This window comes from Anguilla anguilla, chromosome 2, assembly GCF_013347855.1.
Source record: "Anguilla anguilla isolate fAngAng1 chromosome 2, fAngAng1.pri, whole genome shotgun sequence".
Taxonomy (NCBI): Eukaryota; Metazoa; Chordata; class Actinopteri; order Anguilliformes; family Anguillidae; genus Anguilla; species Anguilla anguilla.
This window is the reverse complement of record NC_049202.1, coordinates 11376690-11396867: the sequence shown is the minus strand read 5'-3', so window position 1 is coordinate 11396867 and position 20178 is coordinate 11376690. Positions and strand designations below refer to the sequence as shown.

The 20178-nt window shown below is 41.0% G+C and overlaps 1 protein-coding gene and 1 long non-coding RNA gene across 3 annotated transcripts; both read left to right on the top strand.

Moving 5' to 3' along the window:
- The first annotated feature begins 1902 nt into the window (after positions 1-1902).
- Positions 1903-19608, top strand: ptenb (phosphatase and tensin homolog B). 2 transcript variants are annotated; one of them, XM_035404818.1, is made up of 10 exons: positions 1905-2823; positions 11787-11871; positions 13114-13158; positions 14048-14091; positions 14209-14447; positions 15731-15872; positions 17179-17247; positions 17608-17774; positions 18088-18309; positions 19364-19608. In XM_035404818.1, the coding sequence occupies exons 1-10, from the start codon at positions 2745-2747 to the stop codon at positions 19547-19549; spliced, it is 1278 nt and encodes a 425-aa protein (XP_035260709.1). In that variant the 5' UTR covers positions 1905-2744; the 3' UTR covers positions 19550-19608. The 2 variants fall into 2 exon arrangements, with proteins under 2 accessions (XP_035260710.1, XP_035260709.1); XM_035404819.1 differs by lacking the exon at positions 17179-17247 and having other exon boundaries at positions 1903-2823.
- On the top strand, positions 2830-5473 carry LOC118220709. Its single transcript, XR_004764002.1, has 2 exons — positions 2830-4849; positions 4880-5473. It is a non-coding gene; the product is annotated as an uncharacterized LOC118220709 (long non-coding RNA).
- Positions 19609-20178: the final 570 nt, after the last annotated feature.

Here is a 20178-nt window from a genome sequence, read left to right as displayed (position 1 = left end):
TAATCAGTTGGCATGCTCTGGTAGAGCCGATATGTTTGCCATGTGTGCAATTTAATATGATAGCAACTGGCTGGTATTAAAGTCAAGTTACCAATCATAGCTTTTGGAGCCTTTACCTTACAATAGAAACAATGGTGGTGGAGGAGGGTCTTGTCATGTCTAGATCTTAATAGGTCAGCTTAGAATTGTCTGTCACACATGGCTGCCTGCCTCAAACATTTGTACATATTTGTTTTATCTATTCTAACACATAAAGTTTTCTATTAGAACATTTCTATGGGTCAGAAAATATTCTGAGTGAATACATATATTCCTTTTAGATAATGAGAGTAACACCAGTGTAAAGGGTAAATACATGTTGATTTATTTTTAGTGAATTACTGGCAGATGAAAACTATGGCATGCCATTTTATGTGTGTTTGATACATTGCGATGGAATTCTGTAATAATATGCATAAAATATTGAGTACTATTAACCAAAGGTTTAAATCCAATAGTGTGTTGCTTTAATGATCAAATAAATAATGCTTTCTGAATGCAAATTTTGATAAAAGTGAGAATCTCTTGCACAATTTGTGAATGTGGCTGAATTTCTTCTGAAAGCATGAGGATTTCCTTGTAATGCAATCATCTGCAAATATAATTGTACACATTACACACCTATTTACAATGCATCAACTATGAAATGGTCATTGCAGGTATTAAGGTGGGACAGTTAAAAACATACCTGTGAATGTATTTATCAATTTATTCCTGGAAATACCTATTCTGTGTAGACCTGACCTTCAATAAATCCCATTGAGACTGCTTTCCAATCAGTAAGTAGCTATGTAATTTACATAAGGTGTAAGTATGGTATTAATCAGTTAGTCTGAACATGATTTCCTTCAGTAACACTACCTTTTTAAGTCTCTCAAAATAGTTTGTTCTCTTCTTACTGGCCACTATACCTTATACTGTATCATTTAATAACAAAACGCTACAAGTAAGCTACTGTATTCTAAGGAATGGCACCACTCACATCAGTATTACCGGTAACATTGTTATGCTGCTATCCGACATTACATGTTTATACATATCAATGCATTATCCCCACTGCTGCTCAGTCTAATCAGTTATCCAAAATTATGAAATGCTCTTCCACCGAAACTCAATTGAACTACTCTGAATGAAGTTCCCGTGGGTTTGACAAGAGCAAACAGGCAACCTTTATATTTAGTAGTATTCCGGAAACGTGCCAGGTGGCGCTATGGAATAAGTATTTCATTCCACGCCGTTCACTAGAACATTCCACACAGCCCCCCCCCCCCTCCTCAAAAAAAGAAGATATGGATGTGAGGGAAGCTTTACTTTAATAGCTCCCGGTGTACCTTGTGAGCTACCGATCACAATGTTACATATATATTTTTCAGAACATGATGTGATATTGCAATTGTGTAAAACTCGTCCCCTCACCTCTTATGTGATTAGGTTGGCTTGTGCGTACTCTAGCTGGCAACTTTTACTTTTCTGCTTGCGTAAGCACTTCACAAGTTTTCTGGCTTCCATTGTTAGACTAGTTAGCTAGCTGGCTGACTAGCTGGCTTTCTGATTTTTGTAGTTTTTTCTTGCCAGATGGCTAACATTAGCTAGCGATTATTTTGGCAACTCGCAGTACAAGCTATATGGGCTTCAATCGTGCCGTACGAGTCTAACAATTACAGCTAAATATTCAACTTATGGATAACCCAAATACGTAGCACCTAAGGCAAATCCTCTGTTATTAGCGCGAAACGACACATAAAATATTGGAAACTTCCCCAATTATTGGAACACGTGACCTTCCTTTGGCAGAGAAAAGAGTTCCCTGTGGTGTGTCTGTGTCCTTCCGCTCTCAATGAAGGAGTAAAGCGCACACAAACAAAGCATTTTACCCGTCGCTATCTTAAATACGGCATATTTTCAGCCACTTGACAGTTTTTTTCTCACTGGCGTGTATTTCTAGACAAATTATCTGGACTGTGGTACATTAGAAAGATGCGATAGTAGAACTATTTTCATGGCGGCAGGATATGCAATATATACCTAGTCTTTTTTCTCTGTCGGAAGCCATGATGGAAGTTTGAGAGTTTAGCTGGAGAGAAACGAGAAAAGGAAAAGGATTTCTCAGGAAAATCCCTGAAAATTCATTTTAACATATTTTAAAATATACATATATAACCGAATTTATTTTTAAAGGTGGAGGCTGTCAACCTTGTTCCACATTGGCTGGCATTTGAACGACGAGGATTGTTCGGTTGAAGGGCTTTGGATTTTAAAAATATAGCTAGCTATGTAGCTAGCTAGCTAGCTACGTGTGTGTGAGAGCTGAGAGTGTCTGTCACAATATTCTGGGTTAGAATTGCTGGAGAGGTTTTCTCTCCGCTTTTTCCAACTCAACCACGGCGGCTGTGGCAGATTCAGAGACTTGGGCCGTTTTTAAAACATTAAAGTTTGGAAGCTGGAGAATTCATTACCTTTTCACTTGGGGCATTTCTAGACAGATTACGGGATCGTGGAAGCCGGGCCTGTGGAGGAGCGGAGCAAGGCCCTCCTTTATGATCCAGTAGCAGAAGCCATTCTAATAGTCCGCATCGACGACTAGTGACGGTAAGAGGACTGCGGATTCAAGAGAGCAAAAGGGAGATTGACCGACAACGGCATTTCAAACCAAGGCAACAATACTTTCTTTTAATTTAAAAACCCTAAAGACTCCTGTCACGGCAATGGCTGCACTCATAAAGGAAATTGTCAGTCGAAACAAAAGGAGATACCAGGAAGATGGGTTTGACTTGGACTTGACCTGTATCCTCTTTATTGTAACATTTAATTTTGTAGCCTTTCTTTGATAAGGTAATTCACCCTTTTGATTTCATGACGAGTGAGTGGTGAAGACTGCTACCTATAGGATGTACGTAATATCTGGATCCACCAAGATATTGTCTTCTAGGGAGGTCTGGCGTTTCCCGTCGGGGCTTACTGTAGCTAGCGAGCTCGATTTGACAGTTAGTTCAGGCAAGATAACGAGTACGGTTGTCATGTTGCTATCTAAACGCTTCAGACGCTAAAAGCTAGTTTAGTGAGACTACCAGGCTAGCAGCGTAGCTCTATAGCGCAAGTCAGTGAAGTATGCGTTCTTGAATCCTTAGACCGATATATATATATATACATATTTATATATATATATATTTTTTTTTGTAATGTAGCTAGCCATAGTTTTAGCCGGGGTACATTTCGTATGCTGTTTCAGTTTTCTTGGATAGTCGTCGGCTGAAACACAATAGGACTATCCTTTACAGCGCAATAGGGTCTTGGCCTAGATCAAGCAATGGATTAAATTCTAAATCAGTGCCACACAAAGAACCATTGCATCAGCAGCTTGCAGAAAATCAGGCAAGACTATTTCAGTTATCATAGGGAGCCTACTACCTAGTTCAGTACACCGTGCTGTCAGTTTCGCCAGCTACCTAAACGCTACAATCAAACATTCCTTTAGTGTTTGAGCATTTATATTCTGCTGCGTATTTGGCTAGCGAGCTTGCCAACCAATTCTCGATTTGGTCATTTAGTTTGCTAAGTTAGTTAACGCCAGACAACGTCAGCTTGATACAGACCCAGTTTAATAACTCAACTAGGTATATTGGTATAACTAAAATATCTAGTTACATGAAAACATGTTTGTTTGAAATATCTGGTAAGCATTGGTAACGCTATCAAGTTCACCAACTAGCTTGATAGTAGTAGCTAGCAAGGTTAGATGTATTTGCTGACTGTCAGTGGTCTGCCAGGATCCCCATAGGAGCACAAGCTTTAACATTTTCGTCTCACTTTGAGCATTTCATGAATGTAGAATTTTGATTTTTGCAAGAAAGGTGACAGTGGTTTGTTAATATGTCCCGTAGATTCTCGGCAGTGGTTTTTATGCACAAGTAACTTACTAAGTTGACACCTGCAGCAAATAGGCGCATGCACTTCTTTTTCAGTGTGTTTTAGTGGTTCCCGGTAACACGTTTTGTGCAAGCGTTAACCCAGAGCTGCATTTTGAGGTACGCCGTAGTCAAATATTGCGCGAACGCATTCGTAATTGGGGGTTTTCATTCAATTTCGCAATCTTGTGATGTAGGTTATATGCATGTATCCATTAAAATATTGAGCTATACGATGGTCTGTGAGCAAAGATATAAGATGCATGAAGCTTCACTTTTTAAGACCCCCACTAGTGTAGCCATAAATACTTTACAGCTACGTGGGGAATATATGCTTCGTGGTCAGGAGAATGCATGAACACTGCAAGCAGTGAACATTTTCTTTTGGCAATTCGAAGCGTAGCCACTAAAGCAACATGCAGAATCGGTTGTATGATGTCATTCCTTTAGAAGCGTCATAATGCTGAAATCTCGTATTCTGGTCGTTACACGGGTAGTTTGTTCTGATTTGTAAGTGTAACGTTAGTAGTACGCTAAATAGTAGGGGGTTTGGAGACCTCCTTTACTGTCCTGCACGCGGAGTTTATGTCTAAGGCACATGGTGGAGGGTTCCCTTGACATGAATCTGGGATTAACTTGTTTCCCCTCTGAATTCACAACAGTGAAGTTGTTTCAGGAGATAAGCATGTGAAATCAAAGTATCTGAATGTTTTCATTTTATTTCCTGCTGTTTGGCATCAGAACTTTTGGCTGAGGGCAAAATGTTAATGTCATGGCCTGTGTCTTTAAAACCACAATTTTAAATCAGGCTGTGATTTACCAGATTGCTGTGAATTGTGTATCTTAAGTGATGGTTAAGAGCAGAAGATTGATCGGCATCTGAAGGAAATGCAGTGTACTGTAACGTATACATTTTAGTAATTACATTTTGTAAGTGTTCACAATCCTTTTATGACAGAAATTGACAAGCGTAATATTGCCTGTGTTTACTCGAGTTTTTAATGTTAAATTAGTTCAGACTGTTTTGTTGAAGGGACTCCATGTCATACAAAGTGTACTAGCAGATGACTTCTGTTATTTTAGTGTCACAAGCATAAAGATGAATTTTATGATGAGAACTTCAGTGTTGATCAGTATTTGCTGTTGAAGTGGATGGAGATGAAGCACAGGTGATGTGAATTAACCCCCTCCCTCAATAGTTAAATAAATGATTTGGAAGATGAATATTAGAAATATAAATCTCGATGGACGAATTGCCCCTTTTATTGCTGGTGACTTGGTGTTAAAACATCATGGCTCCTCCAGTTATGTAATGTTCTGAGTTCTAGGAATTGGCTTAAAATAGTGTAGTGGTCTTGCATCAGCGGTGGCGTTTCTGTGCCTAGCATTGGCAATGCAATAGCATGGGTTTAATAATTAGCCAGGCTTAAAACTATTATTATTATTGATAAAATTCTTGCTGCTGTTCTCCAATCTTGTCAGAACATGAAATGAGGTAATTCTATGTTTCAATAAACACTTTCAATTTAGCTGTGAATTTCTTCTCAGTTGATGTTGTGAAATGACATCTCCCGTTTGTTGCTGCAAGTGTCACCCCCTGCGTGCATTACAAATTCTGCTCAATGTGTGTAGAGCACGTCGCTTGTGTTGTATGGCTTGGTGATAATCGGCAGTTTTATTGTTTCTAAATTACCATGATTTTGATTGACTACATATAAATTCTTATGACCTCACAGGCTTGGAGGCCTGTGTCCCGCCTCCATCTGATATAGCCTTAAGGTAGTGCCATTTTACCTTTCTGAAATGGCTCTAATGCTAAGTGCAAGTGCCAATTAACTCTACTTTGGCAGCAAAACCATTTTTAGAGTAGTTTTTTTATATGTACATTTATTTTTACTGTAGTGACTTGGCCTGGTGCTTATTGGGGCTGTATGATACGGTAGTGTTTTAGAGAGAGTCTCCTCTGTGGGCCTTCACAGTAGTTTTACCTGCTAATTTAACAGCTGTTCAGCAATTGGACAGTGGACAGAAGCAAAGTGGTTATTGAGTAGATGAGGGGAGGGGGGAGGCTGGTTGTGTGATATTTACAGAAGTGCAGGACACTGAAATGGTTGTGTTCATCATTGGATGATAGTCCTCAGGGTCACATGATAAGTTGGTTATAAGCAGTGGTGTTAAATACGGACCTGGAATACAATTACTGCCAAAAAGGGGCATTACTTGTACAACTGCTTTTGAAATGGGCTACTAGTGTTGTTAATAGCCAGGAAGTAGTATATACAATTGCTGACCCATCCTCGTAAATCAAGCTAGCAGCTTAATGTCAGAGGGAAATGGTGAAATCTAAAATGTACTGCTCTCTTTCTTAAGTATACAGTATTGCAGATGTACTCAAACATGAGCCTTGAAATCTCACATGTTCATACCTTTAGTGATTTTACCACCTAATCACTTGCATGTTTCTGCATATACTATAAATATCTCATCATCTGAACTGAAGCATTGATTGTGGCACTGTGGTTTATATCTTTCCATGCTTGCTTGTAGTGCATCATAATGTCTTTGTCACTGAGCTGCACAATGTACAAGTGGGAATTGAATGACTTGATGTAATATTTTGGACCCTGACCATTTCTGTGTTGCATGCATTTCCTTACGGAAGCAGTTGAGAAATTAGTTGTTCAGCCTCTTTTTCTGTAAGGTTTGCATCCAGTCATCAGTTGTGTTCTCAGTATTTACAAAAACCCAATACTACAGGCTGTTGGACTGATTAATAATTAGTTACGAGCAAATTGATTGAAGCTGCACAAGAGGATGTGTGATCTGATGCGTATATGCAGTAGAGATAGTGGGTTCAGTGTATTCCTGATGGAGTTTGACCATTAGTTTGTCCTTTGTCCTAGTAAATTATGATTAAGGTTTTGACAGTGTCTGATGGTTTCTTCAGTTCAGGCTGTCTTGACTGTGAAAGATGGGTTTTCAAGTCAGATTTTTACCAAACAGTTTGATAAAAAACAACATCGTTGGTTTCCGTGATGAGCTTCAGAAAGTTTATAATCTCATTCTGAAATTACAGTGACTGTATTAGACAGGGTAAGAAATTAACACCCGCCACCAGCCAAATGCTGCTAAGATGTTGTGGCTGGCAGGATTTTCTATTCAAGCAGTCACTTTGGCAGGTAACCAACCAGCTTGTGTTGTTTTGCAAAGGGAAGTGTGGCTAATAAAATATTGAAAATAGCTTTTATAAAATAGATTTTTAGAATCCACAAGCCACTGTGGCCAGTGGGTGAGAGAGGTCATTTCATGTCCTGCTATTAGAAGTAGTTTTCTGTCACTCCGTTGGTCTCTGCTACGACCACAGCTGTACATCTGAAATGCGTCACCCTTGTTAATTCATGTGTTCTCTAATAGTAGTCACGTGTAAAGGTGATTCTGCCCAGTATCATATAAATTCTGGATTTAAACAAAATCTTCCGTTCACAAAAGTTACTGAAGGCGTTTGCTAGTTTGAGAAACTGCATGCAGCAATGCTGCTAAATAGGCCTACCTTTTCCTGTAGGTGTTCATAATTTCTGTGGCCATTTTGCAGAAGTAACCCCTGAAGGTAGCTGCACATAGTCTCAATATGGTCTACTAAAGAATGCTTTATTGAATGGAAAGTTGGATGCCAGTGTTCAGGTGCAAATTGTTGCATTTTTGCTCCTAAGGTTAACTAGTTCAGCACCAGTTCTTCACTCTCAGTATATGTATGTGAAGTACTGCAAGTGCAGCTAAGATTTCATCACTGCTTTTGGCTCTGACTCATTTCTTTATTGAGTGGGCATCTTGACTGGTGGGTGTAAATGCAGCGAACAGAAAAACGCGTCTCCAGTTTGGTACATTGCTGGACATTCAGACAAAGCTACCAAAATGAGCGTAGTTCCAGTTTCATGGAGTGTGCACATTTTACAGCTTTTTGGGGACGACTGGGGGCTCTAATACAATTTTTGTTCCATTTTACTTGGTCTTGAATTTCGAGTTGCATGTTTCCCAGTGCTAAATATTAATTTTGCCAGCTGTTAAAATCCTAGGCAATCTAGGTGGCATGCTACAAGAGTGCTCGCTTTTCACTATGGCATAAAATGCATTTGAAATCTGCCATGACATTTGGCTGAACTGAAAATGTGGGCTCCAGGCCGCATGCATTTAACGGCATACATTATGTCATCCTCACTCTTGCTTATCATTAATGTTAGCCTTTTGGGTGTTACTGGGCAGCATGTGGACAGTCTGATTTGTCCTTTGGTGAGGGCAGGGTTGGGTTTGTGTAAATACTGTCTCTTGAGCAGGATACTTCACCTTAATTGCCCTGGTTGAGATGCATTTGTATAGGTTACCGAATGTGTTGTATGTAAACTTGTAAGCGTTGTAAGTAACTCGGATAGAGGGCTCTGCTGAACAAACAGCTGTGTGAATTCTCTAAAGCAACATTTTGACTTATTTCCTACATTCTTTCCGTTTTACTTATTTTAAGGTGCATCTGCAAAATCCTACCACTGCAAGGCCATTTACAATGTAGAATGCTCAATTGTAGGGCAAGGATTTTACGGTACTAATGTATGTACCCTAACTAGCATAATTTGAAAGGCTATATATACCCCTGTCCCTACTACTGTGTGGGTTGCTACAAAAGCAACACATTTTTGTGTGTGTGTGTGTGCGTGCGTGTGTGCGCGCGCATACTTAAAATACAAAATCAAGGTATGTTTCGGTATAGGCCTACATTTTCCAGTGACAAGATTTGGGTGGGAAAACACAAAATCACTGATCTCTGGTCTTGGCAGAAAATCGCCCGCTTGAATTTTGGGACGGGTTCGCCCCGCATGCCCGTGGTCCTCCTAGGATAGATGCAGAGACGTGCCTGGATGGGTCACGGTTTTTAGAGAACGGCTTCACGTTTGGTGGCGGCTCTGTGTGATTTACTCTGTGCCCTCGTTGCCTGCTAGATCAGAAGCGCTCTGTTCCTGTGCCTCTTATGGGGAGGACCATCTGTTCCACATTAACAAGGTTCCTGTTCTCCATGCTGCCATTGCAGTTTGAGGCTGGGATGCGTTTAATGTAATGGGATTGTCATTGCTCTTTAGCCGTTATGACATTACACTTGGGTAAAATTATTTCTTTAAAAAAAATTTTTCATAAAGATAATTTAGATTTCCTCTGTATACGTATGCATGGCGTTTTCTCCCCTCTTCCGAGAATATATATTTTTTTGTCTAACATGTACATACAAATTGATAAACTCAAAACCAAAAACAAACCAAAAAGGGAGTAAAAAGCTTACGTTGTGGGATGAGTTTGATCTGTGTTTTTGGAGTTAATCTGTAAAACGTTAATGCCGGCCTAGTCGCTCTCATTTTGCACATAATAACATGGTTGTGTAACTTTTGGTTAATATGGCAAAACCCAATGTGTATGTGATGGGCCTATATTTTAAAAATATTCCTTCTGGATATTGTGTGATGTTGATATAAAAACAAACACCGTTGGTCCTTGGCTACAGTACATCCCATTACTGTGTGAACCTCAGCACAGAAAAACAAAATTTGGGATTCACTTTTTAGATTCTGGACAGTCTTCCAGCATTTTTTAAATAAAATAGACTATTTCAGTTGCAACTTTTCCATTTTTGTTTTCAGTGTTCAGTGGCACAAAACTCATAATTGTAGTGTTTTTTTTTTGTAATTAGATTTTTTTTTACAACCTCCCAAGAAATGCAAACATAACTTAATTCAGATTTAATTCAGTTTTATTTTTCCACTGATCTGACAGTGGTAGCTGTATCAGAGGACGAGCTAGCTCGCTAAAAACCAATGGTGGTATTTTCTTGCTGCGTTATCCCTTGCATTAGAAGGTAGAGGTGAGACTTTAAACCTTTGATGCATCTCAGTCTGTAGAAGAAGAAGGCTTTTGATCAAGCGGATGCTACACGGGCCGTACAACTGTCGACGCGTTTATCAGAGAAAGCAGTTTCGTGTTGCCTGAGCGTGTGCTTTTGATGCTCATCTGAGAAACTGTGAGGTTTGCGTAATTTCAGTGGTTGGGGAAATGGTGGGGAAAGCACTCGTGTTCAGTTTAGATTATGGGTATGCGACCGTGGGCCTGGAGAGTCACAAGCTCTGCTGGTTTTTTGTTTTCACCTTGGAAACGGCACCCAGTTCAAACCCCGGTGAAGGGAGTTAATTGTGCAATCAACTGCTTTAATTGATTAAATGCAGAGCTACAATGAAAACCCACCAGGGTCATGTGGCTCCAAGACCAGCGTTGCGGACCCCTGCTGTGAGTGATGACCTCGCTCCTGTAACGAGTGTTCCGTAAGCCCGCCCACCCCCCTGCTCATTATAATGTTTTGATTTTTGTCTCTCCTTGTAACAAAGCCTTCCCTAATGTATTGTGTTGATGTCGGCATGAAGCAGTTAGCTGACTGTTGATGTGACATTTCGTTAGATACAGTAGTTATAACATTCACTCCCTTGGACATGCTAACTTTTTAAGCAGTGATGAGATTAGCTTGATCTATTTGTATTTTCCGTGGAAAGTAATGGATTGTGGATGTTTTTGTATGAAGAGTGCTTTGTCACTTTTTTGTCTCAGGGTATCCACACTATACTCCTACCTTGATTTTGAAATAGTTGAACTTTTCATGGATATAGTGTTTGATGATTTCCACATGAATACATTGTTTACTTAAACCTCCTTAGCTCTGTGGAGCAGAACATCAAAATTCTTTTTGTGATTTCACAAAATTATTTCCTTTTTTTAATCTATGTGCGTAATCAAGATTTTGAAACTACCTTTAATTAATACTACCGTTCTTATGTGCAGTTAATAATTGACTAGCTCGCTAGCCAACTACCTTTTGTAGGTGAGCAAATGGGACTCGAATGTGCACAAATTCAGCACTGAGGGGTGTTATTGTAGGTAGTTGCCAGGCTAGGCTATTTGATTGCAACAGACTAGGTTTATTAAGTTCATTAGGGAGTTGCATGCATCTGGCCGGCCAGCTAGATATGCAGTATAACCTCCCTTTCTGAAGGAAAACTGAACCGCTTCACAAAATGAATGTATTAACTGGTTTAAAGTCTAAACCAGGCGTGCTCAGTGACATTTGTTGCGTGTGTTGTGCTTAATGTTCTTAAAGCTGACAGGATGTTCTTCCAAATGTGAAGTGTTACTGGCACAGTGGCTCATTTCCAGCGCTAATTACTCATCTGAAAGTGTGCAGCAGACGCAAAAAAAAAAAAAAAAGAAAAGTGCATGCAAACTTGCGATGCGAAACTGCCACGGTGTTTTTGTTTATTTGTCCCGACCCCGTTGAGCAGCGAGATGGCTGTGGTGGAGACCAGGACGCACTTTAGCCCGCTTCCATTATTCAAGGCTTTTCCCATGCCAGAGTCGAGCTCTGTGTTTGACTACAGTGTCACGCGGCGTGCTGCCTTTGATAAGTGGGAACTGTAGCCACGGTCTGGAGTGCTTTATTCTGTTCTCCCGTCTTGACTTTGCACTGCTTTGCGTTTTTTTTTTCCCACAGCACAGATTTCACAGGTCCCTGTATTTATTCTGCGATGTGATGTGTTCACAAAACACAGGCTAACTCGCCTGCCTACATTGTATTGTCCTTTCTGGATTTGGTAGCAGTGAAATGTTAGTTATTGAAATGGCGTGACCCTGATTTCTGTATATAAATTGTACTGTACATTTGGACATGGGCTGTATGACATGTTTGCGTTATGCTTTAACAATGCTCTTGGTGAATGCAAGAATCTCTCCACCACCCCCGATTTCCTTGACTCCTGCGCTCAGATATTTACCCCAACATTATTGCTATGGGGTTTCCTGCTGAAAGACTTGAGGGTGTCTACAGAAACAACATAGATGACGTAGTAAGGTAAGTGGCTCCCTTTTGAAACGCGTGTGTCCATTTCACTCAGAACAAAGGGATTTAGGGATCTGGACGACGGACGCATCGCTACAAACCGTGGACCTCACGTTTGTTTAATGTTCAGTGTGATGTGTTTGCAGTGTCCGTCCCATTACTTGGTGCCCTGTATGCTAATGGCTAAACCAATAATATGACTTGACTTGGCTCTTGGCTGCATTGCACAGATCATTTCCTTCGTTCTTGGACAAGCTGTGATCGCACAATAGTACTGGCATGTGTTGCTTTGTTCTTTTTAGATTTATATTGTAAACGGAAATCTTATTAAATTGGTCAAATGGATCACTCCAGCAGAGGTTTGGGGGTAGTTGGACGACGTGCCTCTGGAACGTTAGTCTGATTTCTGTGTGTTCGGTGCGCAACGGACTCAATGGGAGAATGTCTGTCCTAACAGGGCTGTGCTCTAAACTTTTTCAATTTTTCACACACGTGCTCCTGAGTTGAATACTCTAGGAGCATCCCAATTAGTAAGTCTGTTCCTAAAAAAAATTCTGGTTAGCACGCATCAATTTTCAGGAGCAAAACCTTCTAAAATGGGAGCACTGTAGGGGCCTGCCTGTATGGGGCTTGAGATGGTTGAGATATGGATACCTATAAACTGTTAAAAGTGTGGATTTGTGTTACTCAGTGGTTGTGTTTTTAGGCAGTTTTTTGGGTTGTTTAAATATCAGCTTGGTGCTTCAGTCTGCTTGGTTTTCAGTCATAATTTGCCTGGGCCCCCCATACAGGAAGACGGCAAAGAGCAGAGGAAACGTGCATTAACGTGTATAATTGTGTTCAAATGAGGAAGCAAGTGATAGTAAACGGTTAAACTGTTAACGTGGGATGGGACTGACCGTATTGTGGCCTGTGTCACAGCTGTTTCACTCATTAGTTGTTAGATGTGGTACAGTATTATTTGAATTGCTATTTCCCATTGCTCTCTCTACCTGTGTTTGAAAGCCTTTTATCCATAAGGCATAAACCTGGAATGTATTGATTAAACTGACACAAATGTTGTACTGCTGAAAACATACAAGAAGGTCGCATCGCGCGGAAGTTTTGAGTACTGTTGCAGTTCCTACACGGGGATGTAAAGTTCACACACGCTCTCAAAGGCAGTGAATGAAGCGTGTGTCGTTTGGGATGGTTTGATTCTTAGAGCCCCCCGTAGCATTGAGTGGAAATTTTATTTATTTTGTTTTCTTTCAGGTTTCTGGACTCGAAACATAAAAATCATTACAAGATATATAATCTGTAAGTATATTTCCTGTCTTGCATGTGTGATTAACTTTGATCACGGTTTGATCATCTCTTCCCTCTCAGACTTCGTTTTACTGGGCACATTGGATTTATTTCCTTTTTAAAATGGTTAAGGCTAGTCTGTGCAGGCATACAGAGATCAGGCCATAAAGGCAAACCTTAAATCTATTGCAGGTGTCCTGCCTCTAACATGTATTGAAATGATGTCAGCCTGATGAAAATCATAAAAAATTTGAGCTGTGGAACATTAAGTTGAGTCTTCATCCCTTCGCTGGCGCTAGTTTGTAGCTCAGCTAGTGGGTGGAGCTTCTTTTTCTTGTGAAATGAGCTGCACTGTGTCTGGACAGTTCTGTAACATTTACAATTATGTCTTGTTACTTTGACAGGTCTTTTTTTTGCCAGTTTCATTTAGATCATATTCTTTCTGGGAACAGATTGAGTTTGGTTGAAACCTTTTTTGGTTCTTGAGCTAGCCATTTTGAAAAACATTCAGTCACTAATAAATCCAGCAGAATTATTATAATGCAGAATATTTGTATGTGCTTTTAGTTTAATTGGGATTTTAAAAAACATCAGCAATTCAGAAGAAAAGATGCAAGCTGAGCCATGCAAAGACCGTAATTACCTTGGTTCTCTCTACATAATTGCATAAATTAAAAAATGTGAATCTTTTGATAAAATTTAAGAGGCATAATCAAAAATTCAGGTGATAATGACTGTGAAAGTGAACTTGGGTTAGTCTACCCACTGGGCTCATGAATTTTGTGAGCCCCCCACATTTTTGAATCTTTGCACTAAATTCAGTGGGCCAGCTATCGTGTGCAGTGACGTAGTGGTCCTTTTTCAGCTTCTTTCTTCTAAACGTACCACACTTCATTTCCAGATGCGCAGAGCGACATTATGATGCTGCCAAATTTAACTGCAGAGGTAAGTGCATAATGGTGCCATTGCGAGTTCAGTCTTTTGAAAATACGTATATATATTTTTTTGTACGTCCACATGAAAGGGTCCTGACTTGCATTCTGTTTTTTTTTTGTTTAACAGTTGCACAGTACCCCTTTGAAGACCACAATCCCCCCCAGCTAGAACTTATTAAACCTTTCTGTGAAGATCTTGACCAATGGCTCAGTGAGGATGACAATCATGTTGCAGCGATTCACTGTAAAGCTGGAAAGGGACGTACGGGTGTCATGATTTGTGCTTACTTGCTACACCGAGGTAAATTCCTGAAAGCACAAGAAGCACTAGACTTCTACGGTGAAGTCAGGACCAGAGACAAGAAGGTGCGTAATACTTTTCCCCCACCCCCTCCTCCTTTGGTTGAATATTTTCTGATAGAACTCTTGAACCGTGCCAGAGAAAACATTTCCCTTTTTTTTTTTTGCTCGCAAGAGTAGGTTTCATTTTTCACATGTGGAGGGCTGCGGTTTTGCTTTTAATTGCGTTCCTTGATGCGTTTAACAATCCGTTGCACTCGATCTCTTCAGTTTGCTGGATGCTGGCGATGGTTCTTAAATTGTATGTTTGCATGGTGCTAACATGATAGGAGTATGACACTGGGCATTTTAATTACCAATAACACTGTATCGTTGTTTTTGAGCAGTGAATACATTTGTTTGTGTTCTGTGATTGTTAATTAAAGCTGTAAAATAAGTGCTTTTAGCTTTTAGTTTAGGTCTGGAGCAGTAGAGGGGCCCAGGGATTTAAAGGAATTATAATTTTTTGACTGGGAATTTTAAAAATTTTTGTATCTTCTACATATGCTATGAAAACACCAAAGCAAAAATGTTTCTGTCCAACTCTCAGTACTTTTCGACATTTTCCTACCCCATTTAGTGTTGAACCAGGAAAGCCATTCATTTCAGTTGTGCACTGAAGTCATTAAATGCAACTCAGAGAGACTTTTTCATTTTGAGGAAATGCAACCTTATATCATGAAAAACATGGCCTGTGTAGTTTTTACCAAATTTATTTCAAAACAGAGTAAATTATTCATTTTGTTGGGGAGTATTTTCTGTATTTCGGTGCTGTGCCGAACTTTCCACATATCAAAAAAGCAATCGTCATCACTTTATGAAGTTGTTTCGGGAAAAATTACGAAGGCCAGGTTCTTCGTAATGGTGAATTATGCTGAACAAAGCAACAGTATGTCTCAGACTTTTTTTCTTTTTTCATTCTTGGACAACAATGGAATTGTATGACCTGGTATATCAGTGTTGGTTTGACAGACAAATAATTGTTTGTAGGAGAAATTAATTGAGAGTTGGACTGAAGTATTATCAGTTTTGGCCTTTTCATAGGATATGTTGATAATGAAAAAATGAAAATTACTGGTGTTATGCCTTAAGGGGTCCATAAAAATTTGTTTATAAATTTTCCTCGTTTTATGGCAAAATGGTACTAGGAAACAGGTTTGCTTATCTCCTCAATCTTTTCAAAATTCCATATACTTAGCGAAATTGAACTTTGAATTCCTTCAGACAAATGAATTCTGGTTAGTTTTTTTTAGTTTTCATTTTGGGCCTTGGGTTCCGTTCCTGAGTTGATTTTTCCTGTCTTTTCACAGGGAGTGACGATTCCCAGTCAGAGGCGCTATGTCTACTACTACAGCTACCTGCTGAAGAACCAGCTGGAGTACAAGCCAGTGGCATTGCTCTTTCACAAGATGGTGTTTGAGACGGTTCCCATGTTCAGTGGAGGAACGTGTAGTAAGTGGTTTACTTTCCCATATGAACCCCCCAGAGGGTAATGGCCGGGGGTTGCAGATGCATGCAGTGTTGTTTTCTTCCTTGTCTCCTGCTGGGGGTCTGTTCAGTTGGGTTTGTAGTTTTTAAAACTTTGATGCAGCTCGGTTTACTCAACTATGGAAAAAAACTTGGTGCTCGTGTCTCTTCTACTCTCTAAAGCTTTGCAAAATATTGCATGCACCTCCCTTTTCCCCCACCCCCAAGTTAACATTGGTGTTTTTTTTCATCTAGTTATGAGTGTGTTGAATGTGTTAGTTCTTTGCTTTGGCTCTCTGGTGATTGGCTGTTGTCTTCTGAGAAGTGTTTTAAAAACCTTGTCAGAATGGCTGGGAATCTTGCAGGATCTGTTCTGCTCACTTTATTTGAGTACTCTGTGTCTCCAGTGTCTGTGCTTGACCTCAGAGTTCTTTGGTGTTTTTTACACCCCCCCCCCCTACCCCCCCCCCCCAAAAAAAAACTGTCCCTCCAGAGGGCCCTATTCTGAATTAGGGACACATTCTCACAGAAAGACCCAGCTTCCGGCGTACACTCAATCCTTACGAATCAGGAGTGTTCTGTTAAGTGTGCGTGTGCATTTGCGTGTGTGCGTGTGCGTGCATTTTAAACACCTAAACCGCAGTCAGACATCGTATGACACACAACGCTCATCGTGGGTTTCAGTTCCACTTGACCTGTCGAGGGCAGACGTAAAAATGCGCTAAGCTCACTGCGAGAGGGCTCGGTTGTCATTTCACCTGCGCAAAGCCGTCAGTTCGTGGTTTTTTTTTTTCGGGGCGATGTTTTTTAGGACAGTCGTCATTTGTGAATTGTGGCAGTCCTTGCTTTCTGTTACCTGTGCTCTAGCGACCCAGATACAACAGATGGCGTTTCTCCAACCAGCGCTCAGAACACGAGATGTTTTAGGGGCACGTGTCCATCTTTGTGTTTGTTTACCCTGTGAAACACTTTCATTTTAAATTGCCTCCCCTCTGTACAAGTAGGTGTAATTGAGTGAACAGGTAGGGATTTGACATGTATTGCCCCCCCCCCCCCCCCCCCCCCACCCCCACTGTTTTACTTTGTCCAGTATCTGCTTGGTAGATTGATTACGTAAAGGCTGGAACCCTGCATGCTGACCTAGTTTGGAATTAAGCCTTTCCTTAATTAAAATAAGCTGTGTGTTTGTCATATGCCTATATATTTCCATCAGGTGAATATTTATAAGCCCCCGTCACAAGCCCCAGCAAGGATGCCGGATGGTGTTTTAATCTCCTTCTTTTTCTCTAAGGGGATACTGCTGTTAAAAACAAGAGCGAGCAGATTCCACACGGGTTCAGAAAAGGGAATTGGCATTGGGGTAACATCAGCTTTTCATCACTGCTTTTTTATTTTTCACATTTTTCAGAGCAGAGAATTATTGCTGTGTAAATATGCCCTGTGTGCACCACACTCTGCGGTACATAGACCAAACGTACACTTTAGATCACCTTTTCTTGGTCTTTGAAATGTCTTCAGAATAGGGCCCTTAGCATGTCACTTGTTACCCTGTCTTTTTTTTGTATATTAATATTTCTGGCAGTGGTACTTTTTATTCTGTCCTTTATCGCCTCCTCTGTTCTCTTTGTTGAGTATTGCAGATGGAAAACTGTAGGCTGTTTGAAAAGGCCACCAGTCCCTCCCCGCGTTCTAAGGACTCTGTTGCTCTTTGGCTTTTCAGATCCGCAGTTTGTGGTGTACCAGCTGAAGGTAAAGATCCACACCTCCAATCCAGCGCACACCAGGCGCGAGGACAAGTACATGTTTTTCGAGTTCCCGCAGCCCCTGCCCGTGTGCGGCGACATCAAGGTGGAGTTCTTCCACAAGCAGAACAAGATGATGAAGAAGGTACCACGCGCACATTTCCACTTTTCCCTGCGTTTCGGAATGTTGTGTGAAAAGGCCTTTTTCTTTCTGTGGGGTAAATCTGAACACGTGATCGTTGCTGAGAAATGATCATTGATGAGAAAGTGAATTCATTTTTAGACTGTGATGTAAATGGAAACTTGACATTCACTTTCCTATACGAATTTGATCTCTGACGCACATTCTTAACGTTCTCTAGGACACAGGACAATTCTGCTTTTCTTTGATTCTAAAATGGTCTGTGCAGATGTTCAATACGGTGGGTTGTGAAAAATTCTTCACTTTATTTTAACAGGACAAGATGTTTCACTTCTGGGTCAACACCTTCTTCATTCCTGGACCAGAGGAGAATTCGGAGAAAGTGGAAAACGGGAGCTTGGTGAAGGAACTGGACGGAATCCAGAGCTCGGAGCGTGGAGAAAACGAGAAGGAGTACCTTATCCTGGCATTGACGAAGAACGACCTGGACAAAGCCAACAAAGACAAAGCCAACAGATACTTCTCTCCGAACTTCAAGGTGGGTTCGGCTGTTGGGAGCTGGGTCGTCGCGGTGACGGAGGGGAGGGGTTGATTCGGTAATGCAGTAGGCTTGTATGAATGCGCTCGCCCGGCTCGCTATTATTGGACGCATCTTGGACTGAGTATTTATAAGCAGATGAACTGAATAACTGACCTTAATCAGATGTGCGGTTTTTGAGAAGCAAAAAGAGGCGGCAGCACTTGCATCAGATGATGAATGGAGTAGGAGTAAATCTTTTCTTGGAAGCTGTGATCCAGGGGCTTAGATGCGAGTGCTAAGTGCTGTGGGGGGAAAAGCATCAGGGCGAGCAGAGGCTCTCGTAGCTTAGCGGCGTCCGGTATGACGGTACGTTTCCGTGGTGTCGACCCTGCCGCATTGGATCAAAACGCCCATGTCCAAGAAATATGCAAGAAATTGTAGCAAATTGCAGAGATTTCTTCGTTTAGACTAGGGGGTGTCCAGTCTTATCCGGAAAAAGGCCGGTGTGGGTGCAGGATTTTGCTGTAGCCCAGCACTTAAGACACCCGATTCAACTGATTAACTAGTCTTGGTCTTCAATCAAGACGTCGATAAGTAGAATCGGGTGTCTTGGTGTCGGGCTAGAACGAAAACCTGTACCCACACTGGACCTTTTCTCATAAGACTGGACACCCCTGGTTTAGTGCCAAGTGCACATATATATATTTTTTTTTAAAGTAACCTGCAAATGCAAAGAGTATCAAATGCAGTTTTGCACTGTGCACCGTTAATTTACAGTGCAAGATGCAAGCAGTGAAATCATAATTTCCAAAAATGCTAACAGGATGCTAACAAGATAATGGACCATCATTATGCACATCTTAAGAGTCCCTTTTGAAAACATTTTTTTCAGACTTGCTTGCAGGTTCCTTAAAGGTTCTGGCGCGCATGTTTGGAATCTGCAGTTGGTTGTGTGCAGTCAGTTACGGCTTGGGCCCTGCGAAGAGGCCGATTGGATCGATGTAGAGCGAAGCCTCAGAGGGCTTTCGTGCCGGCGCCGTCGCATGCTAACATGTGCCTTCCTCTGTCGCAGGTGAAGTTGTACTTTACAAAAACGGTGGAGGAGCCGTCAAACTCGGAGGCCAGCACCTCGACGTCGGTTACCCCGGACGTTAGTGACAATGAACCCGATCACTATAGATACTCGGACACCACTGACTCTGACCCCGAAAACGAACCCTTTGATGAAGAGCAACACACACAAATAACGAAAGTCTGAAATATTTTTATGGGAAGTAAAAAAAAAAAAAGAAAAGAAAAAAAAAAGAAAAAATACACCAGAGAAAAAAAGGAGAAAACTTGAATATGAACTGAAAAGCAAGTACCTTTTTTCCAAACGGCAGTAGGACATTTGTGTCATGTAAAATGCCACCGATTTTAGGAACAATAATCCTGACCAATTTTCTTTAGCCCCGTACATCCGCAAGGTATTGACACTGTTGCCCAGTGGAAAAAGGTTCAGTAGCTATTATGTATATACCTTTTTGTGTCAAAAAAAGAGACAATGGAAAAAGAGTAACACAATCAGGAGATGGGAGATCAGGTATGGGAGAAATTAGATTGAAATCTAAATTTGCTGCTCCATCTCCTGTTGAAACCAAGGCCAGTGCTTCAGTCACTTTTCTCATCCCCAACCCCCCCCCCCCCCCCCCCCCCCCCCCCCCCCCACACGGCTCTCCACCCCACCCCTCCCACCCTACCTACTGTGATTGCTTCTTGTGCTGTTTGCAGGCTGTCTTACTCGAGTTTGACATTTGTGCAGTGGAAACTGCATGTTAGGATTCTGCAGTCTATTATTACTATTATTATGAATAGGCTATATGACATCTAAGCAATGTCCATTCCTTA

What these genes read in the sequence shown, in the direction of transcription:
- ptenb (XM_035404818.1), top strand. Translation starts at nt 2,745, where the DNA reads ATGGCTGCACTCATAAAGGAAATTGTCAGTCGAAACAAAAGGAGATAC. An exon ending in GTTTGACTTGGACTTGACCT is followed by an intron (nt 2,824 to 11,786) that starts GTATCCTCTTTA and finishes TCCTGCGCTCAG; the next exon opens with ATATTTACCCCAACATTATT. An exon ending in ACTTCTCTCCGAACTTCAAG is followed by an intron (nt 18,310 to 19,363) that starts GTGGGTTCGGCT and finishes CCTCTGTCGCAG; the next exon opens with GTGAAGTTGTACTTTACAAA.